At 40.6% G+C, this 27,176-nt stretch overlaps 1 protein-coding gene across 1 annotated transcript; it reads left to right on the top strand.

Annotated features, from left to right (window-relative positions):
• Positions 1–9,499: 9,499 nt before the first annotated feature.
• On the top strand, positions 9,500–22,421 carry LOC311199079 (transmembrane protein 19-like). Its single transcript, XM_084273121.1, has 7 exons — positions 9,500–9,657; positions 9,840–9,990; positions 15,727–15,840; positions 17,401–17,538; positions 17,862–18,116; positions 18,957–19,166; positions 21,955–22,421. Exons 1-7 carry the CDS (start codon positions 9,568–9,570, stop codon positions 22,116–22,118), a joined length of 1,122 nt encoding a protein of 373 aa, XP_084129247.1. The 5' UTR covers positions 9,500–9,567; the 3' UTR covers positions 22,119–22,421.
• The last annotated feature ends 4,755 nt before the right edge of the window (positions 22,422–27,176 follow it).

Raw genomic sequence — 27,176 nt, 5'->3', positions numbered from 1 at the left:
CATACACAGAGAAACCAGAGTCGGCTAATAAGAAGTGTGACCAGATCTTAAAGCACCTCCCCCCACTCCTCCCCTCTTAGTAGACTTCACTTTAGTCATGATTTTACTCCCTTCCTCCGCCACATTCGGGAGGGGGGGGGGGGGGGGGGGGGGCAGGGGGAGGGAGGGGAGTGGTGCAGGGAATGGGGGTTTCAGTCAGTTCCTCACAAGTTGTTTTCCTTATTAGCTGGGGGGGCATTCCTCCCAGTCCTCCTGCTCCAGTGTGGGGTTTCACCCATGGGGGACAGTCCTTCATAAACTTCTCCAACGTGAGCCCTTTCCCTCAGGGCTTCAGTTTCTCACCAACTGCCTCAGCATGCCTCCCTTCCATGGACTTCCAGGCCCAGACTGCTCCAGCCTGGTGCCCCCCACAGTCACAAGTCCCCCAGCAAACCTGCTCCAGTGTGGACCCCACCCTGTCCCCCCCCTCCCACCTCCCCCCCAAATCCTGAGCATGACATAACTGTCGTAGAATACCCTCTTTGGCCAGTTTGGGTCACCTCTCCTGGCTGCGTCCCCTCCCAGCTTCCCAGGCACCCCCCAACTCGTTTGCAGGGCACTATGAAGAACTGAGAAGTCCTTGACTGCTTGGCAACAACTGAAAACATCTGTGTGTTATCAGCACTGCTTTCATCCTAATTCCCAAACACAGCACTGCACCAGCTGATAGAAAGAAAATTAACTCTATCCTAGCCAAAACCAGGACAAGCTGCTGGTCTTCATTTATATGAAGCCCCAGCTTAACAATTTAATGACTCTCATCAGCTCCTTTGGACTGCACTTCCAGGTATTTTCCTTGACCACAGAATTTTCAAAGGCCACAGCTTATGTCCACACAAATATTTGGGCATTAATTTCCAACTTAAATCAATGGGAGCTTGGCAAACCTGTAAGAATCCAGGCCTAGTCACTAGTAACCTGGAGGGCAGTCTTTTTTTATTAACACTTTATTGTATATGTCGATTTAGCTTTGGTTCACATACACACACCCTGCCCCGTATCTCTTACAAGTTATATTAAAACACAGTAAAAAGTCAGTCATCTTCAGTCTTGAGCAGTATTTACCAGAATTCTCCAATTCTCCTAAATACCTTAGAAGTAAATGTGACCTAATTCTTCTGCTGAAAATCTTAAATCTATCAATTTGATCTGTGTAGGAAAAAAAAGAAGTGTGTAGTTCCATCCCTTCTGCAGTCTGCCTAAACAGGTCAAACTGCTGATTTGAATCATTATGTATGACAAGTTACACCCACTGGTGTTGAGGCAGACATCGAAGGGTATGTGTTTTCACAGGCTAAAAATGAATGTAACTTAATGACTCTGAATCATTTAAAAGTTATCTAAATCTAAAAGCAAGCCAATCCTGTTCCCTTGCATAGCTTTTATTCCATCAATGTAGACTACGCTCTAGCTAGGGCAGTGATGCAGAACGATGACACAGCTTTGACGCCAGTCCCATGGTTGTTCTCATCCGCCATATGCCGGCATTCTTTTCTCAAAGCAGTTTTGGTGTACCTGGGCTAGATTCCTCCTGGAGGAGCCCAGCCTCCCAGATTCACCCTGTCCTGGGTTCTACTACGATAGTTAATTTTCTTTCTAGCAGCTGGTGTAGTGCTGGATTTAGGATGAGAGCAGTGCTGATAACACATGGATGTTTTAGCTGTTGCCAAGCAGGCAAGGACTTTTAAGCTTCTACCACTGCCCTACCAATGAGAAGGTGAGAGGCACCCAGGAAGCTGGGAGGGGACACAGCCAGGACAGGTGACCCAAACTGGCCAAAGGGATATTCTGTATGATATGTCATTATGCTTCATTTATAACTGGGCAGGGGCTGGGGGGCTGAGTAACAGCTGGGGGCCTGGTGCAGCAGCTGTGAGTCCAAAACCTCCAGAGAGGGGATCTTTTTCAGCATCAACTTTGGATAGAGAGAAATTGTGCTGTTCATCACTTATTTGGTGTATATACTATTAATGTATATTATTATCTTCCTTTTTTGTGTGTCCTATCAAACTGGTTTTATCTCAACCCATGAGTTCTCTCACTTTCACTCTTCCAATTCTTTTCCCCATCCCTCTGGGGGGGAGTGAGTGAATGCCATATGGTACTTAATTGCTGGCCAGGGCTAAAACACCACACCCCCCAAAGACACTCATAGGCCTGAGGGGTCTGACCCCACATGAGGACCACACTATCACCAAGTCCCACAGCATGTACCTGGCAAGTGGCAAGAGGAGCCTCTCAAGCAGGGCAGAGCTCCCTGGACCCATCTGGTGCTCTAGAGAGCCATAAGCCGTGGGAAACAATAGTGTCAGCTACCTCAGTTGCCACCTCTCAACTCTGCTGATCCTCCCTCAATCATCCACCTCATTTCTTATGGATAGTCCTCTCCCATTTTTACCTGCCTAACTTCCTGTTACTCTTCCCCATTGCTGAACCCTTTATTACCTTATTTTTAGAGCCTAATTAAATCTTTTAACTCTCCTGCTGTGTAAAATGCCTCCCACCTCTCAGAAATCCACCAGCAATGTTACTTGTTCATTTGAAAGTGACAAGGGTTATCAGGAAAACAACAGGGTAACTCCATGACAGTGTCAAGTTGCTAACATTGGGGCTGCTACCAAATACAACAGGCTCAGTGAACAATAACTTACTATATTTAAAGCAGGTGGTCTTCTCAAAGACCTGAACACTCCAGGGTGATGCATCTTGGGCTGGGCACTGGGTGGTAATATAGACCCCCTCAATACTCACTTTTGAGGAACTCAAAGGAACAGAGTGAATTCACTAATGTAAATCAGAATCAGTACTCAAAGAAAGAGTGTTTTGTGGCTGGGCTTTAAGACTTTGATCAGTGTTTTGCCCACAGTGGACTTGTCTATGCAAACCTTGTTAGCTGCAGCTGAGTAGGTTGGGGATTGCAAGACTCTGCAAGGCAGTGGGTATTTTTTTGAACACAAGTATGGATTCCAAAACATTGTGCAAGACGGTAAAGGAGTGGAGCCAGCTCAGAGAAACCCTCACAACATGCCCCTCCATATCTGAAAATTTCACACCCATTGTTTATTATCCCTTATGTTATGATTATACCGTTCCACAAGCCTGGGGACACCTCCCATCCCCATGAACTTCCAGACAACCATAGGGAAAACAGCCAAGGCAGCAAGGTCTTTGGAAGCACATCCTTCTACTGCTTTCTTAGTGAAAAGGACATGTCAGAGGACTGGAGGCTACTTTGTTCATGGCGTCTTCATAGCACTGCTGCTGCAGGTGCTGGGTTAAGTCTACTATTCTTCCCTATGTCTTCCTTGCAGTGTGTATTGTTCAAACAGAGGAGGTAGATCAGACAGTACAAGCCCTTGTGTCACTTTGAAACAGTACAAATAGTAATTTTAAAAGGGCTCTCGTATGCAATTTTTTATACTAGTGATAACAATGTGAGCACTGGCATGTTATTGGTGTGAATTAAATTAATTAAGAGGTTGGTGTTTCCAGAGGGACCCACAGAAAGGTTTATAGGTTGTCTTCCTTTCAGATAGTTTCAAAACATAAGTGTAATAAAGATGTGCAGCACTGGGCCAACTTCTATCTCATCCAGAAGAAACTGTCCAGATCAAATATACTGGAGGTATTGGAAGACTGAATATCCACTACTTTCAAAACACTGATCCTTTCCAATTTCATTGAATTACTTACTAAAGTAGATAAATACAGGTAAACACTAGTAAAAAAAGTATGTCGTGTGCAATAAATATTTCCACCGCTAGAAAAAGACAATTTTGCTGCATCAGAAAGCTATCCTGCAAAAGAAGGCAGTCTCTGGAAATACAATGCCAGCATAAAGTGTGTCCAATTGAGGAAATGGGAGAATAGAGGGGGTGGACTTCCACCTCTGAAAGTATCCCAGAACCCAAAAGATAAAATAGTATACACTTCATTCCATCTCATCAAAGCAACCAAAATAAATAGATCGCTACTCATCGAGTGTAAGTTTTCACACAATTAAAAAAATAATTCACAGTATCGCTGTCAGTTTCAGACAGTTAAGGACATACTAAATTATACTTGTTAAGGAGATACTAAAATAAAGCATAAGAAAATGTATTACGTTTCAGAGACCATTGGCATTTTATCATAAACGAGTATGTTTACTAGGACTCGGACTAGTATGTTTAAAGTCAGGTACATGCAGAAGTTTGCTAAACTTCTATATACTAAATTGATATAGTTGCATGAAGCATTTCTCTGTACCACACCTGCTAACAGTTGTTTCCAGCAGTATTTAAATGTGCTCAGGAGCTTTATGAAAAACAATCCTTGTTCGGAAGTTACAGATGGGGAAGGAAAATCATAGTTCTATATGGTGCAAGTTCAGTTTTGCACAGCATGCAAAGTGAACAAAATTCTTAATTTGAAATATAATTTACTTTTTTATCAATTGGGCATGCCCAGTGAAATACCAAATCCATCTTCAAAGCTTAAAGTAATACATTGGATGCTCTGAAAAGGTCAAAATATTTTATAGTATTATAAATACATTTAACTGTTGTTAGTATTCTAGAGAAAACTGAATCAACACAAAGTTAACACCTATCCACAAATTTAATAAGTCCAGAATTTAAATTATCTTTTCTGTTATTCTCAGGGAGGCAGCTGCATATTTAGTTTACTCTTCATCACCTGTTGCCATATGGTCCATAATCCTACTATCAATTTTTTTCCCCCACAATATTAATTACTAACATTTTTTACTACCTCAAAAATGTTATGAATTCATCTGTGTAGCAACTTCTATGGAATGAAAATGATTGTTTGTAATTTGGTTGGCATTTTCACAGGTGACTACTAATTTTGGGTGTTCTACGTGAGGTGGGCATTTACCTGCAGCATTTTTCTTTTCCTTCTGTTTTCTGTAGACTATCTAATGATGCTATCAGGATAAATTTTTCATGTCTTACTATTTTGTCATTTCTACAGCTGTGACTGTAGAAATGTATTTTGTCTTCAATCAGTTTTTGGTTACGGAAAAGACAAGTTTAACAAAGAAGAATTAAAAAAATGCTTATATTATTGTTTCTAGCTACATTACTCATAATGCATTCCATCAAGCACAAAAACTATAAAAGCAGCAAAATTTCTTTAAGTAAATATATGTGTATGTATAAAAATTCTTGTGGAGAGTAACAGGGAAAGTAGAGCATGAAAGTTCATGTCCAACTAAGGGTCTTCTGTAATGACTAAGTAAAAGAAAGTAAAAATCAAGATAATCAGAGGGATTTTTCCTTCTTTCATTGCCGTATTAGTAAAATGATAAACAATACATGTCTCCAAATATATTTTTAATAATGCTACCTGTTCAGGTTTAAAAAAAAATGGTCAGCTCCCTTTATCTTTCTTCTTTCCTATACTATAAACAATATTTCTTACCCAGTAAAAAAAGATTACTGAGGAAGGCAAAATGGATTATTCCATGGTCAGATCAGGATTTATTATTAATGTTATACCACTAAGAAGAAAGACTAGCATAACAAAAACAGAGCCCTTACAAACACAAATAATTTTTTAAGCAGTGAAAACAAATGGAGAGTACTGTCTCAGAGAAACAAAATGAGGCAGAAAAACAAAACAGAACAGGAAGACTACTTCTAAAATCTTCAGAAAAAATTGGACATTTTATGCTACATTATGGCAAATTAAAATCTAATATATTCTTAGGAAAACAATGAGAGCAAAAGAGTAATTAGCGTGCTATGTACAGCAACATGCTATTATATTCAGTTTGTCATGCTGTCTTTACTCATCTCACATTCTTGTCTCCTATTAAATCGTACTTGTTTTCACTTCTAGACTCTGGGCTCGTCATGTTTTACATCCTATAGATCTAGGTGAAAGGTAAGAAGGAACTCGTTGGCTTATAGTTCTAACTTTTTTTTTTAAACTCAGATTTTTCTTATTATGTATGTATTTTTATAGGAAAGTGCAGGGAAAAGCTTTTAGGTCTATTTATCTCAAGCAACTGTTACTTGTCACTTTTTTAATTACCAAGCCTATCAATATTATTAAATATAAGTGCATGAGGAATGCATTTGTAAGTAAAAACTGTTAATGAATTATATTGCATATATTTAATATGCATAATCTTACTGATTCAAGATAGCATTTTAGGTATGTGAATTCTAAATTCACAATATTGTAAAGATCTAGATGGGCATTTAAAACACTTTTTCCAAACTATTGCCCAAAAGGCAACATTTCGGACTTTAAACATAGTTTTTTGGGCCAATGGCAGTAACTGCTGTAGACTCATTACTTTAAAAAACATGGCTACTTCTTTCAGTTTATAACTGTAGGAAGAAGTTAAACTTCAGGTTCCTTTCATCTTCTAGTCTACTTAGAACATTTAATGTGTACCAAGCAACCTTAAGAAAATACATGGGTTACATATAATTGACAACACTGAAAGAGATGTACAAAGCCACATTTAACAAAAGACTCAGGGCTGAAAGAGGATTCAAAGGCAACATTATTTAAACAATGGCGGGTACAGACTTCACGACTAGAACCACCTCCCTCTCTAGGCGTTGAGAACAGTACTCCCATTTTTTGCTCATGTGAACTCCCACAGCAACAGCAGCTGTGGATTTAAGCCAAGATAGGTACAAAGTCGGTGGATAAGGCAGTGCAATCGTCTGGCATGTCTCTCTTAATCTGTGCAAATGGTACTTAACACAGGTATGGGATCAATGAAGGAAGCTGAAGGGTCCTTTAGAGCTCCACAAACCTCTCCTCTCTTCATACCAACCTGTGTGTTACCATTAATCACGGTCCCACGGTTGTACAGTCTCACAGGTATCAACCAGGGCTGCATGACTCCTGCAAGAACCTTTGTTTCTCCATTAGAATTTCCAGGATCTACCTATACTGTTTGGAAAACAAGAAGTAAGCAATAAATTAAATAGAGTAATATTGCAGTTGAGGGTGTAAAGGGTGTATTTCAATGAATAAATGTCTGGGAGTTGGTTACAATTAAACAAGCAGCTACTTGTTCAGCTACCAGCCTAAGAGTTGATACTGTCTGGTTGAAAAATTCAGTTACTTAGATTTTGGCAAGAGTATATAAGTAATGATGTACTGCTGTTACCTTCAAAAGGTGTACTGAGCTTACAAGCAGCCTCGGTACTCAGCCCAATTCTGAGATTTCAAATCCAGATCTCAGAGGGAGGTTTTAAGAAAATTTTGGAGGCAAGAAGGAAGACCAGATATACCAACATCAGTCCTGCTACATTACTGTTAATGTTTTCGGGATATGTAGTTCAGAGAAAACTTGTATGCTTCCTATCTTTATTATCAATAAATATAGCCTAAAATAATATAAAGCCTGCCCAACCTTGTCTAAGGCACCTGAGCCTTGAGCCAATACATTGTAAACACCCAAGTGTAACCTCTGGAATAGGCCTACCGTCTTCAGCTGAATTCAAGTATCTGTAAACCTTTGCAGAATGTGTGCCCTAGTTTAGGCAACATAGGAAAAAGAAACCTTGAGTGATAACTGAGTTGTTTGGGGTTTTGTGGTTTTTTTTTTCTTCACAAAACCACAGAAATATAACTTAAGTTTCTGTTGCAAAAGAATCCACAACCTGGACTGTATAAACATCCTCTTAGAAATCTACTGCAGATGCTTTATGAAAAACAAAGGAACATGCCTCAAAGGTGAGTCAGAAGCCACTAAGCAAAAACTAGTGTCAAATTCAGTGGGGGATTACCAGCTCTTACACCAAAATTATTCACTAGTAACAACTACACTTCTTCCTCAAAGTATCATCACAGCCTACAACTAAATGTGCTACCTGTTGTTCATGAAAGAACTTTTAATTAACTTTTCCCTATTACTCTGCTCTCTATATTCTTTTCTATTCTACTGCTGCTGCTTCAAGTCCATGAGAACAAGTACCTGAGCTTACTGACGTTTATGAGGTGACTCATGTGTAAACTGGAAGGTTTTTGGTCAGCCTTCCACTGAACAAAATGCTGAATGCATAAATGCTACTTCAGAATTATCTTCTGCCATGCCTGAAACCTTGTCTGTTGCACAGGGAGCTGTTTCAAAATGAAGGAAGGGTTTCCCAAACATTGTGGAGCTTTACAGCTTTGTGTTGTTGACAAAGCCTTTGATGTGTGGAGTGGGAGCCATGTGGTCCTTCTAGTAACTCCTTTGTTTCTTTATTGACAGTTGAGTGTTTTGAGACTAATTTTGGCATGCAGAAGAAAAGCTACCAGGCAGGTTTGGCTTGTTTTCATCCCACATTACAGGTGAACATTTAGAAAATGTTTCAAGTCTTTTCTTCACCAAAAGGGTTATCAGGCAGTGGAACAGGCTGCCCAGGGAGGCAGCTGAGTCACTGACCCTGGGTGCGTTTAAAAGATGGGTAGATGAGGTGCTCAGGGACATGGTTTAGCAGGGGATGGGTACAGTTGGACTCAATGATCTCAAAGGTCTTTTCCAACCTAGTGATTCTGTGATCCCATGAAGTCTCCCGTGCTAATGAACTTTGCAGCGTTCCAAGTTTCAAACCTCATCTGGGTACTCACTGTTATCATTAATTATCAACAGATTTCATACTTTTCACAGTGGCATCGTTACTGTTTTCATTTCACAGGTATTATTTCACAAACTGGATTTGTATTTAACCAGCGTTTCTGCCTTTGTCACGGACACTAAATGTCTGCTTTGAACCCCCCCCACAAAGCACTCACGGCTGCAGTGTACAAGCCAGCCACGGGTCAGGGGCCGGCCAGCTCGGGGAAGGCCGCTGGCTGCGGAGGCAGCACGCCGGGTCTCGCCGAGGACAGGCCCTGGCTACGCTGGGCGCCGTTACCCCGGAGCCCACCAGCGCTCCAAAGTGCCCCGGGTGGGGGAAGCGCAGCCGCAGCTCTATAGCGAGGGCTGCTGAGGAGCCCTGAGCTCGCAGGCTCACGCACCAGCCCGGCTCTCCGGGTGGGGATGCCCCTCGGGAGCGCTGCGGCTCGGACCGGAGGGCACAGCCCCATGTGCCGGGGAAGCCAGCTGGCTCCCTTCGGCCGCAACAGCCGCCCCGGCAGCTGGGGAGCCAAGCAGCCGCCTCTCCCGGCGGGGGGGCAGAGAAGGGGGGAACACACGCTATAGCGACGGGCCACTGCGGGGAAGGGCAGCAGCACCAGGCGGAGGAAGGCGACCCCAGCCCAGGACCAGAGCGGGGGTGGAGGGGCCGGAAATCTCCACTGAGGGGAAAACAGCGCAGGCGCCGGTTCGCTCCGGCGCGGAGGGCCCAGCCCGGCCCAACCCAGCAGTACCGCGACCGCCCCCGAACCAGAACAGAGCGCAAGGCCGCGCACCTCCTCTCCCCCCACTGACGGCGACGCGGGCGGGGGCAGTCTCTGGCGGGGAGCATGCGCGAAGCGGCGGTGGGAAGGGATAGTGGCGGCGCTGGCCCGTCAGGCGAGCAGGTCGATGGCAGAGTTGGAGCTGGGCGTTGCGAGGAGGGGAGACAGGGCATGCGGCGCTGCCCGGGCCAGCCACGAGCGGGCGGGGGTTGTTCGCAACCCTCTTCTCGTGAGCACCTTGTCACCTCGCAGCGCCCCGAGGTGCTAGAGGCGAACGGGGCTGGTGCGGGCTGGGCTGGGCCGGGCCGCGGCTCGGGTTGGGTGGGAGAAGGAGGAGGAGAAGGAGGAGGAGGAGGAAGAGGAGGAAGTAGCAGCAGCAGCGGCGGCACCGGTAGAGGTAAAGGTGTGTCGCTGATGCCCTGCGCCTTGTGCTTCCCCGCCAGGTGTTGTCCCTCTGGCCCCCTGCGTCCTGTAACCAGGAGGATTTCTTCAAAGAGTACTTAAAGATGATAGTGAACATTATCGTCCTGAACTTGATCATTGGTATTTCGCTGGTTTTTTGGATCGTGTCCATGATTGCAAGTTCGTACTACGGTGAGTCCGCAGGCCGGGGGCTGGGGAGAAGCCGGCATGGCACGGCGAGGGGCGGACTGAGCCCCCCCGCCCCCAGCCCCTTGTAGGCTGGAGGTGGAGGAGTGTGCATGGCCTCTGCCGTGGCTGAGAACCTCAGCAGTAGCCGATAATGGTTTAGAAGGTGTTACCAGCCACGGTGCCCTCCTTGGCACCTCTGCCCAGGAATCCCGTTGTATTTAAAATATCTTTTGTGATTTATCTCCCTGAAAGACGGCAAGTGAGAGAAAAATGAAGAAGTGAGAAGAAGGAGCTGTGGGGGGAAGTAGTGACGGTGTGGGAGGAGCACGTGAACCTTCAGCACAGTTTAAGGGCTGCACGTGCTGACTTCGAAGAGAGTGTGTGAGGGGAATGGTACCTGGTCAAGGTAGAGAGGAACGGGAAATAGTACCAGAGAGAAACGCATGCATGGAGTCTCTGGTGTGTGTGTGTGTGTGTGCAGTTAGTTGTCAGTGTTCTGTTCAAGCAACTCAGACTGGCAGTGGGCTAGTTGTGTGTAGTTGCAGGGGTGCTAGTACTTCCTATGGTCTGTCGTTTCAGTTCTGAGACCGCTTTTATAGCATCGTGCAAAAAAGTGTCAGTTCAAGCCTACAAGAATTTAACTGCTTTCCCAGGACAGGTAAAGATCTGTCCTTAAAATCTCTGCCAATTTCATGAGGGCAGAGCTCCAGTGTCATTGCAGTGTTGCTGCCAAGTGCCTAGGGATGCCTTATGAACATCCCCAAATGCCTACTGTTGCCTTGGATCCAGAAGGAGCTGGAATAAATAATCCCACCAATGTCAGCTGACTTTTGCAAGGGGAATTGGATGGGTTTGGTCAGTGTTTTTCAGTGCTTTGGATTTTGATTACTCTTCATACAGCATTAAGTCTATGTTGTGTGGACAGTACTAATTTGGTTTGCAGTGAGATGCCAGGAACGTCAAAGGCTTCACAGCTGGGTTTTGTTTGTGTCATTTAGAGTTGGCCAAGTTGGATTTAGCTACACTTTCATTTGTGCACATCTGCACTGTGTAGGAATAGCTCTCTTGAGTTTTGCCTCTGGAGTATTCCAGTTCTTGCTATCTAACATGATTTAGAATTGACAGCATCAAGTGGAAAGTCCTGATATTGGGTGAATCACGATAGGGACTGATACAAAGGAGGAGATGGCAGACAACGCCTGCTTTTTTGTAGAGAATGGTGATGGAATGAGAAGGACATACAGCTTTTGTTGTCTTTTTGTTGGAGACTGTGGAAAGACCTTGGCTTGAGGAAGTGAGTAACAACTGTAATAGGAGCAGGTTTAATGAATTGGGAGAGAGCCTGTAAAAGCGATGAAATTCAATCTTTATCCATACATATAAAAATATCACAAAGATTTCTTTATTAATTTTCAGTTTATAGTTTGTAGTAATGCTTAAGCACCAGTGACCAAAATGTTGACAAAATGGAAGTATTTAAAAATCCATTTAAAAAAATATTACTGTCTCTTAATCTTAACTAGACAAGAAAGTACCGATGCTTAGTGCTTTATTTTCCCCACACAAGAAAAAAGGTCAGTTTAAAAATGACCTTAAAAAGATGAAAATTCTGTTTATGGTTAGCAAAACCAGACTAGAGCAATGGAGAGCCCTTCACATGCAGCCAGTGGTGCTTTTTGAGCTTTTGAGCTTTGCTGCAAGACTCCCCTGCTCACCACTTGCAGCAGTGGGGCTCTTCAGTACATGGAAGAGAAGTTTTCATCTGTGAGTCCTTGTGCTTATGATGAGAAGTGTTTACCGTGTAATATGTTTGTCCTGCTTTGGACCAGGAAGCTTTTATGTATATCAAGCTCTAGATATTGTTGAGACGTAAACTCTTGTTGAAAATGATCATGTTTAGTTTTCTATCACAAGAAGCTACTGTACTGGTGTAAAATCTGTGAGACTGAGACCCTACTTTGATGCTACCTTTTTGATGTCTTCTATTTGTATAGCAGATGTGATAAATAACTTGTTAGGATTTGGGGGTTGGATTTTTTAGCTCAAAAGTTGCATTAAAGATTAGCTTTAGCTTTTTAAGGTTTGTGAGTCTCTTAAACAAAAGCTATCATTTGAAATCTTGCTGAGATAGTCATCAATTTAAAGTGTATTTATGGGAGCCTTGCATCAAGTTGAAAAGGACTGTCAGGGCAGATGTTTTAGAAAGTGGTCACGCCACTTTCACCTGGTCGACTTGTCATTTTTCTGGCAGTGAAGTTGTGTCAAAGTAGTGCAGTTCAGGATATAATCAATAGCCTTCTGGTGTCTGTGACTGCAAAGATGGAAGACTTTAAAGCTTTCTCAGAAAGTTTTTTCCATGTTCTTCAAGATGTAATTTTCGCATCTTTTGTGATGAAATTTGTGTCTTGCAATTTAAATTAAAAGGAGGTGATAGAAGGTAAAAGCTGTAAGAATCTTACCACCAAGTCAGTAATTTATTGAGTCAGGTAATGACATGCCTTTTAACTGGACAACTGTAACTCTTTATTAACTGCTTTTATTTTGGTAAGTGTTCTGGAAAGTTAGGAGGAAACAAATACATTCAGGATATCAATGATAATTTTTCTCCTGAGAAATAGGTTGCTATGGACACTAGTACTTTATGGAATGGTGTAGAGTTATGACAGCTGAGTGGGATGCTCTTTTCCTGTTTTGTAAGCTTGTTTAAATTCAGATCATAGTGGCTTGAATGACTAGGCAAAGGGAACAAACTGGAAGCTCAAGAAAAAGCTTTTTAGAAGGCTGTAGATACTTTGATGAGAATAGAGCTTGATTTTTTTGTTTTCAGTTTTGTTTGTAGAATCAATGCTTTGTAGTTTTGAAAACCAGCATTTTTTTGTTTGGCAGTAGTTGAAGTGGTCTGTCTCGGTAGTTTAAGAATTTAAGTGAAGAATATCATTGCAAGCAGTCCTTTCTTGTAAAAAGTTTGGGGTTTGACTTTTTTTCAGTTAGATGCTTGAAAACATTCTCAGCTGGGTTAATTTTCTGTGTAACAAGGAGGATTAAGCCATTTTTGCGTAGATGTTAATAGTAGACCTGAAAAGACTTATTTCTCTTCAGCTCCTGAAAAGCAGTATACTTTCCAACTGCAGAAGCTATAACTATGTAGAATTGGTTTATATGAAAGCAAGGAGCCGGTGGATTTAAACCATGCAGTATATTGCAGTTTTGAGCTCTCTGATTGCAACTTACCTGTTTTCTCAACTATTTTAAAATGTCACATAGGAAGCTGAGTTTGATTAAATTAGATTAACAAGTAAACTAAGTAAAGAGGAAGTTCAGAGCTGTCTTGTTAATTTTTATATCCTTAAATTCAAATACACTGTTCTGTTAGCAAATAGGTAAATCTAAAATTGATACTTAGGTGAAATCACCAGGCAAGACTTGAGTAATGTGGCAATTCCGTTGCAGCTGCTGTCAGAGAACAAAAATCAGTGGAAAGAATTCCTTTCAGCTATGTGGGGCATGTTAGCTCATTGAGAAAGAAGGGTATCTCCTAGCTTAAATAACCATCTTCAGGCTGTGCCATAAAGAAAAAGGTGAAACTCCTTTCACTACGTCAAAAAAATCAATAGAAGTTGCAACATCATAGTTGCAAGATCACGGGGTCTCTTTGCTTTGAGAACTGCACTTGCAGCCATCCCATTTCAAAATGGCCACAGCAGAATTAGAAAGTAACAGTGAAGACAGCAGGCATGATCAGAGCAGGCAACAGCATCTGTTTGGAGAGGACCTAAATAGGTACGGATATTTCAGTGTAGAAAGGGGGCATCTTATATAGGTTATGAATGACAGGAAGAAAGGGGATAGAAAATCATTATTCGGTCATAAAATGTAGCAGATGCCAGATGAAACTTGAGGCAGCCAGGATCGTTGTTGTTTGGCTTTTCAGTGCATCTAAACCCAGAATTCAGTTCAGTTCTTAAACATATCCAGAGTTGGTGACTCAACCACCTCTCTGGGCCAGTCCCTGACAACTCTTTCAGTGAAAATTTTTCCTAACATCTAATCTAAACCTGCCCTGGCACAGCTTCGTGCCATTTTCCCTTGTCCTATCACCTGTCACCTGGCTGAAGAGACCGTCACCCACCTCTCTACAACCTCCTTTCAGGTAATTGTAGGTGGTGATAAGGTCTCCCCTCAGCCTCCTCCAGACTAAACATCCCAGCTCCCTCAGCTGCTTCTCATAGGATTTGCCCTCCAACCCTTCCCCAGCCTGGTTCCCCTTCTCTGGACTAGCTTGAGGACCTCAATGTCCTTCTTATGGTGAGGAGCCCAGAACTACAAATATACATGTGAACTGCCGGACTTCTGCTAGTTTTATTAGATGGCATCAAGTATGACTGTAGCTCAACTGAGTACTTACATATTCTCTAATATATCTAAGTTTTCCAAAGTAAAACAGTAGGATAATGAGAAATAAAATGAAATCTTGAAACACTTCCCCCCCACCCCTCCTTTCTTCCTGGGTTCTACTTTATGATTTCTCTCCCTCTTCCACCCATGAGCAGCATAGGGGAAATGGGGATTGAGGTCAGTTCATCATGAGTTGTCTCTGCTGCTCCTTTCTTAGGACTCCTCACTCCTCCCCTGCTCCAGCTTGGGGGTCCCACCCGTGGGAGACAGTCCACTGTGAACTTCTCCAATGTGACTCTTTCCCCTGGGGCTTCAGTTCTTCACGAGCTGTCCTAGCATGGATCCTTTCCATGGGGTGCTGACCTTCAGGGACAGACTGCTCCAGCTTGAGTCTCCCGTGGGGTTATAAGTCCCCCCTAGCAAACCTGTTTTGGCATGGGCCTCTCTCTCCATGGACTGCAGGTCCTGCCAAGAGATTGCTCCAGCACAGGCTTCCCACTGGGTCACAGCTTCTTTCATGTGTCTTCCCCCGGGGTCAGATTAAAGCTGTAGACACACAGCCGTTAGCTGGGTTACATGCATGATGGTGTCTTATCTCCACGTAGACATGAAACTACTTCCGAAGTTGTCTGTCACACAAGTAGCAGCAGTCCTCTCAGTGTTATGCCATCAATTAGAATTCTGCACTGACAACAAAGAGTTAATATCACGCCCATCCTAGAAATAATTCAGAATGCACAGATGATGAAAAAAGGGATGAAAAAATTTGCTTGTTTGTCATAGCCAAGAGCTACCAAGCTAAAGCTTTTTATAAGCAAAACTAACTTCTCCTTAGAGCACTGGTATTTGAATGGCTTAGAAACCAGGGTAAAACTTCCAGTATATTGTGCTAATTTTCCTTTTGTTGTAGTGCTAAATTATTAATAATCACTAATTATTGGTGACCATAGGCAGTGTTGTTCATTCTCTTTGATGTTACCATTCATCAAAAAAGGAATCATCATAATAATAAAGAAATCAACTTTGTTTCTATAGTTACTGGATAATACTACTATGTTTATTTTTTGTCACACTTCACTTTCTGGGTTTTGGTAATTAATTTTTGTTCATGTAGTGTATTTTTTTCTGTGAAAGCTGATTATGAAAATGGAGTAGATATCTGCAGATACTTTGGTCTTCCATTTATAAGAATGTTTTTCTTCTGAAGGGCAAAAAGTTGTAAACGATATTAAGATCAGATTTTAAATATGTACTAGAAGATAATGACTTTTCAGATACAAAAGCATTAAAAAGGCTTATATGGATCATCTTCTGTGGATCAAACCTTTTTATTTGATTTGTCAGGTACTTTACGACCCATTTCTCCATGGCGATGGCTTTTCTCAATCTTGGTTCCACTAATGATTGCTATACAGGGTTTTAAGAAGAAGAGTCTTGACCACAGTGGTGCATTGGGAGGTATGTGTTTCCTGTGACTGTTAAGCTAAAGGCTTAGTGAACTAAATTAAGGTCCTTTTTATTGTGCTTAGTATTCTTTTAAGACTTTCCTATCTAATTCTTTATAATAAAAGTATAAATGGGTATAAATGTAAGCATGCATACCTTAAATTCGTACTGATTTTTTGCCTGTTTAAACAGTCAAGTTAGTTTTTACTGCTGGTTGTAATTAGATTTATATAATTACAATTATATATAGAGTTTTCATTAGATTATATAAACCTAGAAGATTGATGTAAACTTCAATACATAACGCAATCAAATCATGGTTTGGTTTAACATACAGATGGGTTCACATAGAGATAATGACATGATTGCAAAGGCAGTGGTAAAGAAATGCCATAAAACTGAGCCCTGTAAGCAGCCTACCTGCCTGGTAGGAAACCAGTAAAGATAACATGGTTCTCCTTCCAGTAATACGAGCAGGTTTTGACATTCTTTGCCTTGTGAAAATAAGTAGTGAATTAAATCTCTTCACAGAAATGACTGTTTTAACAAACATTTTCTTGACCATGTGAGGGGGGAAAAAAAATCCCATCGTAGTGTACAATTGTGTGTGTTGAAATGTGGTGGGAGATTTCTTGGGGAGGTGATTCACCCCTGGCTTGTGACATTGTGTGAATTGATGGTCAATGGAAAGAAATGGAACATCAAATCCTTTCCTCCCATGTCACCCATTTTGCAAGTCTTGTTCTGTCTGTGAGCTAAGGGGAGCATTTTTCTAAATTAAAAAAATAATAACCTTCTCTGTTGTGTTTTTTACCTCTTAACAAAACAGCCCTGCTAAGCCAGCTTATATTGGCATTTACTTGAAATGAAGACAATTTTCTTTCAGTCATGAAGAATTGTAATCTCATGGTGGGTAGTGAAAAATTAGACCTCCCCTGTGAAGGAGAAGATAAAAGAGGCACATCCAGGAGCTCAAAAGAGAATTGCCAAAAGAAAAAGATGGCATAAAAATCTGAAATGGAGAAAAAACTCAAAGAACATAAAGGAGATGTAGCAGTTGTTAACCTGGATAGCCCTCCTCTATGTCTTGTCTTAGAGACCTTGGGGAAGGGATTTGATTCCCAAACTTAAGATAAACTTGATAGAGACACAGCAACAGCTGTATATGTGCTTCTTGTTCAAATAATCATATTCTACAGGCAGGGTACTTAACATTTCAGTTAGATACAGCTTGCCTTTTTTTTAATTTCTCTGTCATTTATTTTTGTACAGTATTATTCATTTGTGGCAAGAGAAGATCTCAAAAATAGCATACACTAGCAATAGCAATAATATCAGTCATTTAGCAATAAAATTTAAAATTATAAAGATAACCAATTACTTCTTCAGCCAAGACATCTCTGGAATTCTCATAGAGATATTAGGTACTTCAGTAGTTCTCTTATTGTGTAACTGCCCTAGGTTTATCATGAAGACAATCTTCGTATTCGAGAGATACAAAATGCTTAATTGTTTTGCAAAGAAGGCATTGTTACATAAAGGAACTTCATAAACTTTTTATTTTCTTCATAGGATTGGTGGTTGGATTTATCCTTACTGTTGCCAATTACAGTTTCTTCACTTCTTTGTTTGTATTTTTTGTTACTTCTTCAAAACTTACTAAATGGAAAAAAGATAAAAAGAAGCAAATAGATTCAGAGTACAAAGAAGGTAAGGCATAATGTTATAATTCTTTCAGAACCCATGTGGAGAATAAATACCGCGTGTTCCTGTTCTTTCCAGAGCATCTGATGGGATGTAACATCCAGAGTAGGGACTGCTGCTGTTGTGCTTCTCCTCTGCCACCATTGCTATGAACATTAGCAAGCAAATTTCCTTTTGCTTCTGTTCTATTTAATAAATTGTTATCTAGTTTCCATTTTGAAAATCTGTCTCTTTAAATTTAAACTTTGTGTATTTTGCTTTTGTCTTATGCTGTTGCCTGTCAAGGTATTTTGCCTGAGAATCCTAACATTCAGATTTTGTCCCTTCAGGTGGACAGAGGAATTGGGTGCAAGTAGTCTGTAACGGCGGGGTTCCTACTGAGCTGGCTATCTTATATATGATAGAAAATGGACCAGGTGAAATTCCAATTGACTTTTCAAAGGAATACACAGGATCTTGGATGTGCTTATCCCTTTTGGGAGCTCTGGCATGCTCTGCTGGCGATACATGGGCTTCAGAGATTGGTAGTGTTATGAGTAAAAGCAACCCAAGGTTAATAACAACCTGGGAAAAGGTTCCAGTAGGTAAGTGTTACCTGTTCTACATGTTCTTAATGCATTACTGATCTGTTTTGAATTATGCATCCAACTTGAAAAGTTGCAGGGAAAAAAACAGTACTCTGGAATAGCAGGAACACATTTTTGGAAATGGAAGATACTCAGAAGTACTTCTGCTGCATCTCGTTGGTGAGATGGCACCAACATAGCTGCCTTAAAGCAGTGTGTCTTTTCTTTGAGTCTTGCTGGCATGTTGATCTGAGTTTTAGATCATAGAATATCCTGAGTTGAAAGGGACGCATAAGGATCAAGTCCAGCTCTTCTGGCATAGGGTTTAAATAAATGGACTTTTTTTTTCTGTTTTTGAACATTCTTCAGATTTTTCTTCAATGAGCAGTCAAGCATCTTCTTTTCTATGGATTTTGTTCTTTCTTTTGAACGTGGTGTTGGTATATGCCTCAGTATACCTCTTCTGAAAAAGCATTGCTTTAATAACATGCACATCTCAAGCTCTCTAATTTTTGGAGCAAATATTTTTTTCCTTCCTTATTTCCTCTTGCCCCCCCCCCTTCCCCCCTCACCTTACAGCAGACAAATGAGAGGTGTCCTGTCTGGTATTTAATTTCATGCTAGTGAATATTTTTAGATAACTAGCGTTAAGAGACAGAAAAGTAATAGGGTATAATGGTCCAGATTAAACTTCTTAGCAGTATAAAGGGAATTGTAAACAAAAGCTGTGGTAGTAGAGCCCTGCAGGTAAAAGGGAAGATCACTGTGAACACAATCCTGAGTTTGTGTAAAACACTGGAAGAAATGTAAGTCTCTAAAAGAGAGTTTGTAAACCAGCTTGTTTTTGTTTGATTGCAGGTACTAATGGAGCAATTACTTTAGTAGGCCTGCTCTCAAGCTTGCTTGGGGGCATGGCAGTGGGTATAGCCTACTTCGTAACACAACTCATTTTCGTGACCGATCTAGAAATATCTGCTCCGCAGTGGCCCATTATTGTGTTTGGTGCAGCAGCTGGGTTACTGGGATCAATTGTTGATTCATATTTGGGAGCTACGATGCAATACAGTGGTAAGATTCTTGTCTTTCTCTTTTTTTCTTCTTTTTTCCTCTCCTAATATAATCTAAAAATGGACTTGCATTTCAAGAAGGGCTGAGGACGTGACTTTTAAATAGAAAAAATATGGAATTAGCAACAGAAAGGGAACCAAGGTGATGGATGTGGTAATGAAAACAAGAGCAAGGACAAATGGTCCTTTTCCACATTTTGATTTGTTTTCTTATGTTACTGTTATAGATGTCTGGAAGAGGCCAGAGGTCTCCAACATGTTACCTTGGAAAAAGCAATTGATGCATTCTCCTCCTCTATATCTACCTAGGGTAACATTTTCTGAAAGAAAATGTCAACTTAATTTTATCCATTTATTCAGATTACGTTGTCGCTGCAGAAGCTCTGTTTCTAATGATGAAGCTTTAGCAATAGGCTGAACTTTAAAAATTAATTAAGAAGAGCTCCAGGAAAATGTGGACAATATTTTATTTTCTGTTTTTTCAGCACTTAATAGCATATTGTTCCCTATAAGTCAAACTTTCCACAAACTAGCTTTGACTTAAAAATTAACTTTTTAATTATTTTTAAAAAAATATTGTCTGTCTACTTCTAAACAATTTCAGTATTTATTTACTCATTGTCCTTCAGGAGTGAATAAGCACTTGGGCCAACCTTTATGCTAAATTGTAAATTTACCCTCTGTTTAAATGTTCAAAGACACCGTTTTGTTTAACAGTTAGTTTACAGAGAGAACTTGGTTGTCAATATATTTATGTGTTGGAAGTTGAGGTTTGAGTGTGTGCATGAGCTGCCTGAGAGATCCAAGTCCTTTAAATCTACCATCAGTGTGAGAACTGTGAGTTGTTGATGCAGTGGATTTGGCTTTCCAGCAGTTTTTACGCTCTATTCCTTGTAGTTCTGGGGAAGTCCCAAATATAACAGAGCATTTAACTAATTGAGGAATTTTTAGATATAGTACTTCTGTATTCAAGAGGAATCACTTATGCACTTGGGCAATATTTCGTGCTTCTTGTGAGGCAGATGCATTAACAGAATGTGGTAAAGCTGGTAATGCATGCCTGCATTTGTTAGCATCTGGTTTCTTCCTCTGGTATTTTTCTGTACTCAGCAACTTGCATACTTGTCCCTGCTATGGCTAGCTAAGTAAGTTCCACAGTTTCTTTTCTATGTTCCTGAGCACTTCTGGAGTAGGTATAGTGTATATATATAGGGTGATACAGATTAGTGCTGCTTGTGTTGTTGCACGCTGTTAGGTTTTGTGTCCCACTTTAGCCTGCTTTTCCAGTCCCTACTCAATGGGGTCTCCTAAGAAATACTCCAGTGCCTCTTCAGCATTTATTGTGAGAAACAATAAATAAATAAGGCAGTGGTAATAAAGCAAGTGTCTTTTTTGAAAACATTATGCTGCTTATTCTTTCAGTGAGTGTATTTCTGTTGGTAATCTACCTAAATTTGGTTTATGTAATAGTCTGTGATACACAGTATTTTGAAGAGAAAGTCCTTCCCTTCCCACATGTTTGTTAAATAAAACTTTGTTTGAACAGATGTGCAGAATTACATTAAAATTTTCCCACTTCACCAGTATGACATCATACCCATTCTGTAAGTAACCAGGGTAGTGGAAAGGCCTCATTTGTTTATGCTCTGAATCTGTGCTTTGTGGGCACTTGATGTACATATTTACAAAAAGTATTCCCACTTTTTTCTTTCAAGAAAACTTAAGACTTTCTAAAACATAGCAAGTGTTAAGAGTTAGACTGTCAGGCTTTCAAGTTTGATTTTTTTTTTCCGTAGCTTTTTTGCATTCCCCAAAGTTAGGCTTAAATGTGTGATTCAAAGCTAACAGTAATACCAGCTATGTACCTGTGGGGGATTTTAAAGTTTTGTCTGGGATGCTGGAAGTGGGTTTTTTTGTACTAATGCAGCAGCTCAAAATGAAATTTTTGTATTGTGGGCATTAGCAGGTTTTCAAATCTACAGGGAAAAATAACGTTAATAGAAAATGTGCTGACTTGTTCTGGAACGTTTCTTTGTGTCAACCTTGAATGTGTGTGTGGATCCATGTATGCTGCAATGTGAGTTGGTGTTGAAATCAAGCATGCCAGAATTGTTATGCTTTTATCTGCACATAAAATAATGCAGCTGGGCAAAACATAGGGTGGTAACATGAGTACAGTAACAGCTAATGAAGCACGATGCTGGAGTGCCAGTAAGCCATTTCTCCCTCTACCTTTGTATTAAGTAATGGGGAAAAAATCCAGCTGCTTGGTAGTACAAAACTGCTGTGTAAATAGAAATGATAAATTCACCCTCTGTGTGGAGCTTGTTTTCTGTCAGATAAAGTAATAATGTTATTTCTCTAATTTTGTTTTGAAAACAAATACAATCTTGACAGGGGAATACATATTGCTTATCAACTGTTTCTGTTCTGTTCAAAACAGCATCCTTTGCCTTAGAATGGCTCTTGGAATAGCTTTTACCTCTTATGATTTTGCTTGTTTCATTCCTTGCTTTACTATAAAACTACAAAAAGAGAGAATCAGATCTGATAGAAGTGTAGCTTTTGAAAAGAAGTAACTTGTAATGTAAAGTATAGTGTTTCTGTTCCACTCTTTGGAGCTACCAAGTTAAACTGACTGTAATTTGGTTTGGTCTGCTGGTGTTTTTTCTTACAGAGTTTTAACACAATAATGGTAAACTAAATCTAGAAAGCTGCATACATTTTGGCTACTATGTTTCTTTTCAGTTTGGTTGACTTAGTAAAATGAAGTCTTTATCTTTTCCCAGGTTTTGACGAGAACATCGGCATGGTTGTCAACCACCAAACAAAAGACTCCAAGCATATATCTGGAAAACCTATATTAGACAACAACATAGTAAATCTTTTTTCTTCTATAATCACTGCTTTGGTGCTTCCAGGTGTGGCACATTTTTTCTGGCCCAGGGGTTGAAATGGTTTAAGGTTTTCTGCATGTGATTCACTTACTCAAAGACTTTGAAGACTTCTCTTTGAACTCTCTTGAAGAGAGGCCTCTGAAACTTCGAGAGCCAAAAGATTTTCCATCTTAACTTATTAAGCCTGTAAGCTTCACATGGCAATTGGCATCTGTTAGGGCAAGGACGGGTTTTGTCAGTATGCCCTTGCTGCTCTTCGGATGGACATAGATCATTGCCAAGTCAGGTGAAGCACTTGATTTATACTCATGGACCTGAAAGGCTGGCATCTAGGTTCTTGCCAGTCACCAGCATCTGGAAGGGCAGGGAGCTGGAAATAAGTCTAATCTACATCAGTCAGTGTGATGGGGCATTGTGGCTATTGTTCAAGCCAGACAAAGTACAATACAACTTTATATAGGCAATGATAACATGGGTGAAATGAGTGAATTCTGGTATTTCCCATAATCTACAGTATGTAAGGTTTTATGGAAATTTTTTTTTGAGTAGGGAGGAAGGGAGAAATAAGCCTTGTTGCCTAGTCTGTATCATGATACTGTCTTCACTTTCCTGAGAGTGGGGTTGGTAGAAGTGATGCTGCTGCATAGTGTTTGAAGCAAAAGACTCAAAGTAAAACCTCACTGTTCTTTCCAGTAAGAATAGTAAATTTTTCAAAAAAAGCACAGACATCTTTATTTCAAAACTGATGATATTTATGAAGATTGTCAATCCTGTAATACTTACTAACATGTAAAATTGAATACTGTAGTTGTGAATTCACATTCATTTTTTTAGAAATAGAACATTTATTCTGTAAGCATAGCATTGTTCCCTAATCCTTCCAAACAATGCTCTTTGGTTCTTTCTCAGCAGTGAAAGTGTTGCCCATTTTGTTTGGGGTTGCTGGTCAGAGAGAATGGCCTCAAACCAAAGGAACTACAGAGGTTTCCCTCATAGTGAATGGTGAAAGTCTCTCTTGCAAATCACTTTGAAACGGGAATTTAACTTCTGGTGTTCAGGACCCTATGTTAGGTGATTTCATCCTCCATCATTAATTTATAAATTGGAAGTAATTTACCCAGCACAGGTTGTATCTAAACCTTAGAGATACCCTTGTAATAACTATCACTGCCAACATTCAGAAGGCAGAGCCCGTACCATTAACTTATAAAGCTTTTTCTTCTTGTCTTTAGAGATAGGTGAGTGTTTTGTGTTAAACACCTCTTCTTCTATGAATGTCTTTATGTTGCCCATCTTAATTCACTTGAATTGTGTATTGTGTCACTTTTATGGGAGTATTCAAAAATATCAATACCTTATGTGTTTACTCTTTTGAAATCTGGTCTGTATAAATTTGTTACTGGAACTGGTTTGCTCTATTATCCGATTGTGGAGATGAGATTTCAAACTGGTGAAAGTTCTCTGAAAAGAATGTGGCTGCTGTATTGCTGTGGTTCCTGTGGAGAGGCACAAAGTTATTAAAGGACTATATGCACTTAAGCTGTAACACCTGAGATTTTTATGTGTTGTTTGGATTTATGCTGCCTCTAAATAAGCACTGTGTTAGTTGTCTTTTAGGGTTTTGGTAATACTGCTGTGATTTCTTGAATTAAAGACACGATTTTTGTAAGATACATTTTCTTTAAATTAAATGTCTTATTTTTGTATTCTTTTGATTTCTGAAACAAAGTATACTTTTGAGAAATGAAGTAGACCTGGTCAGCTTTTCACTACTGTTTAATATGTGTCTCATTTTAAAACCAGCTTGCCACAGTGAGAAGATATTTGTGATTTTAAATTTGTAGCAGCAGGAAATGCTTTCATCTGTTTTCATTGAATGAATGGGACCTGAGTGAGCTCCTGCAAGTAGGACCTTCAAAGGCCATTATTTTTCCTTTCCTTAATGATGACACTGAGTTGCTTTGGCAAATCCCACTCATAAACCTGTAGTAGGTACAGCTCAAGAGTGCTCAGATCTTTCTCAGAAGGAAAGCATTAACATTATTGAGTGGGGTATAGCTTATGCAGTTGTGTATTTTAATTTTAGCTGCTTAGTAGCTGTAAAAATGTTACCTTGGGGGTGAGTAGGGGATACAAGGAGGAAGTTACAATATGTGACAAACTGCCTGTAAATTGCTGTGTGTCACTGAGAGCACTTACTGAGTTCAGAAGGGAGCAGGGCAGGGATGCCACCTGCCCACATGCTACTTGGGGAGACAGAAAATAAAGGAGTTAAGGATAGAAACAATGAAATTGAAGGAACAAAATAGGTCCCTGCAGTAAGCAAATTTAATTCCATTCTTTAAACACAGAAATAGTTCTCCAGAGCCATCAGTACCCTTAGTACATGAGATGACTCTGTCACTATTTTCCTTTCATACTGAAGTGTCACCAATGTTTCCACAAGTACCAAGAGGGTACATGCAATCTTTTTGATCCTCTTCAGTTAATAAAGTTTGAAGGATTGGTCCTTGGCTTGAGCTTTAGATGTGTTGGAAGTTCAGGTAAAAGTGTGATAATGACATTAAATGCATATGAGAAACCTTTAGCCAGGTCTCACCTGGAGATCTTGATCTGGGTGTTGAAATATACTGGTATTGGAATTACCAATATTCAGGGATTTTTTTGTATTTCTGTTACAGCTGTACAGATTGCTTTGGGTGTGTCCATGGTGCTGTGGAGTGGACCATCGTTGCAGATGTAAAGCACAGTTCCCTAGGGCAACAAAGTAAAATGGTATAAAAACCTGCAGGGAATGTACAAACTCCTTTGGGTATTATGGACTAGCTGATGTTCAGAAGACTGATTTTTTTTTTTTTTTTTTTTTTTCTTCCTCACAAGAAAAGGCCAAAACATCTTGAAATACTGTTGGTATTTTACAGAACCTGCCTCGGGGACATGATTAATGCAGCAATTGATGTTCACATTAACATCTTTTAGGATGGGGTGTCTCACACTTGTAAATAGGATTTGGTTTTCCTGTTTTTCCCCCTGCAGGGGGAAAAGGCCTCACTTGGCCTTTGTTAAACTGTCATTATCCAGCATCTTAATACTGCAGTAAGTCGCTCTTCACAGAAAGTTTATTCACTTAAAGCTTTGTAGGTATGCTACATTCTCTGCTTCTGCCTATTGTCACAACTGGATAATAACTTAATTTAAAAGCCACTTACGTTGGAGGAGGGGGAACAGTTACAGGCCTGTTGCGATTCATAAATCAGGGCAGGTACATGAGTTCACTCAGATTATGTAGAACCCAACAGTGCTCACAAGTCTCAGATGAAGTATGGGGATGTGAAAATAAGGTGGTGAGGCAAGTGGCAGTTTGTACTTGGGTACTCCCAAGTCTGTAAAACCTGGGTCCGAGTAAAGAAATTCCGCCCGGAGAGCATTTATTCTACAACTTCTATCCCCCAGGAGAAAATGAGTCCATTTTATTACCTTGCCACTACAACCATAAACTGAATCATGGAACAGCCCAAGTTGGAAGGGACTTCGAAATACTATCTGGTCCAACCTTTTGTGGCACAGAGAGCCAAGATTAGATTATCTAGCCATCCTGTCCAACTGCATCTGGAAAGCCTGGTGATGGGGACTGTACTGCATCTCTAAATGTCAGAGCTTTCTTGAAAAGCAGTAAGGCAGATGCACAGGAAATCAGAAGACCCCAGTTATGTGAGTTCTGAGTGGGAAACGTGCCACGTGACTGACTTTGTGAAGTAGTGTTGTCATATATGTTACCGCTTTGAAATGATCTTGAGACTAAACTACCATCCTTTAGTAGGCCTTCTAGTGGAATTGTTTGTTGTGTGCTGCTCCGAGTTCTTTCATCTCAGAGCAGGGATGAAAGCATTCTGCAGTTAGAGGAGAGGTCAACAGCAAGCAAGACAGTGGTAAGAAAAGTCTTCTGGTGTTTATTTGTTGGTATCCTCTAAATAACCATAACTAGTTTTGTAAGGACTTAGCAAATGCAGTCCCAGTTGCAAAGCTAAGAAGGCAGAAGGGCATAGTTGTGAGCTCATGCTGGCTCTAAGAAGTGATGTCATGTGCATAATGCAGGAGTGAACAGTGCATGGACTTGGTACAAGGGATGAGCTCTGCACCCCAGCCTTCTGGTTCTGCAAACTGTAGAGAATATGTCATTCTTAGTACTCTTTCAATAACTTGGCTACAGGCTTCATGCAAGCCCTTTGGTTCCCCAGCATGTTCATCTGGATAAATGCATCGATCAGCTTCTACCCTTAGAACCCAGCACAGCTACATGTTTAGATCCCCATGAAACAGCCTGGATCACTGCTTCTGATCAGTACTGGGCTGCTGTCTGTTGTGGGGGTGACAGTAGCAGTGGGGTTTCTTGTTGCACAAGCTTCTGCAGAATTCAGGCCAGCACTAGAACAGTAACAAGCTCTGTCATCCTGATATTTTTGTTGCTACTCTGCTTTATCCTGATATTTCATTATTCCATTTGTTGACTTCCTAAGCCCTGAAATCGTTCCACTGTTGAAAGTTACTGCAACCAAACACTTCCCTAAAGCAATGGTAGTTTCAGGCTGGCTCTGGTTGTGGTGCTGCCTATATATATGCACCATCTCATTGCACAACGTCCCTACTCCTATCAGAATTGAGAATTAAAAAGTAAAAGGAACTGATTTGTGATGCATTGGGCTAAGAAGCACAAGGATAACTTACCTCTGGAATTCTGGGGACCCAGTCTTTGGTAGGGGCCAAAAGAAAAAGAAGTGTGGAACTCGGGTGTCTGCCCAAGAGGCTCTATATTTAACCTGTGCAAAGCTATGCCAGAAAAAAACACCAACCAAACCCTAAAAAGTGCTTGAAGGCATTATGCAAGACAAAATGGAAGCATAATTTAATTTATTGTGCTTTAGAGCTGAAGTCAAACAAACAGGAATGTTCTCACGCTGTTGCCTGTAGATTTATGAGTAATGCACCACTTAGGTTCACATTGGTTTGGAGTGGTTTAAAAGTACTTTACTTGGGTTCAGAACTCACCTGAAATAAAAAATTAATCTAGATTTCAAGCTTAGATGCTTTTCCTTTTTCTCTTGCCGCTAAGGAAG

This window comes from Gallinula chloropus (assembly GCF_964237585.1).
Source record: "Gallinula chloropus genome assembly, chromosome: 1".
Taxonomy (NCBI): Eukaryota; Metazoa; Chordata; class Aves; order Gruiformes; family Rallidae; genus Gallinula; species Gallinula chloropus.
Note: the sequence above shows the minus strand (reverse complement) of the source record. Positions and strands in the feature narration are given on the sequence as shown.

Excerpts from the sequence above, each read along its gene's own strand:
- LOC311199079 (XM_084273121.1), top strand. The coding sequence starts at position 9,568 with ATGCGGCGCTGCCCGGGCCAGCCACGAGCGGGCGGGGGTTGTTCGCAA. Across the intron at positions 9,658-9,839 it reads TCACCTCGCAGCGCCCCGAG|GTGTTGTCCCTCTGGCCCCC; the intron begins GTGCTAGAGGCG and ends CTTCCCCGCCAG. Across the intron at positions 17,539-17,861 it reads AGATTCAGAGTACAAAGAAG|GTGGACAGAGGAATTGGGTG; the intron begins GTAAGGCATAAT and ends TTGTCCCTTCAG.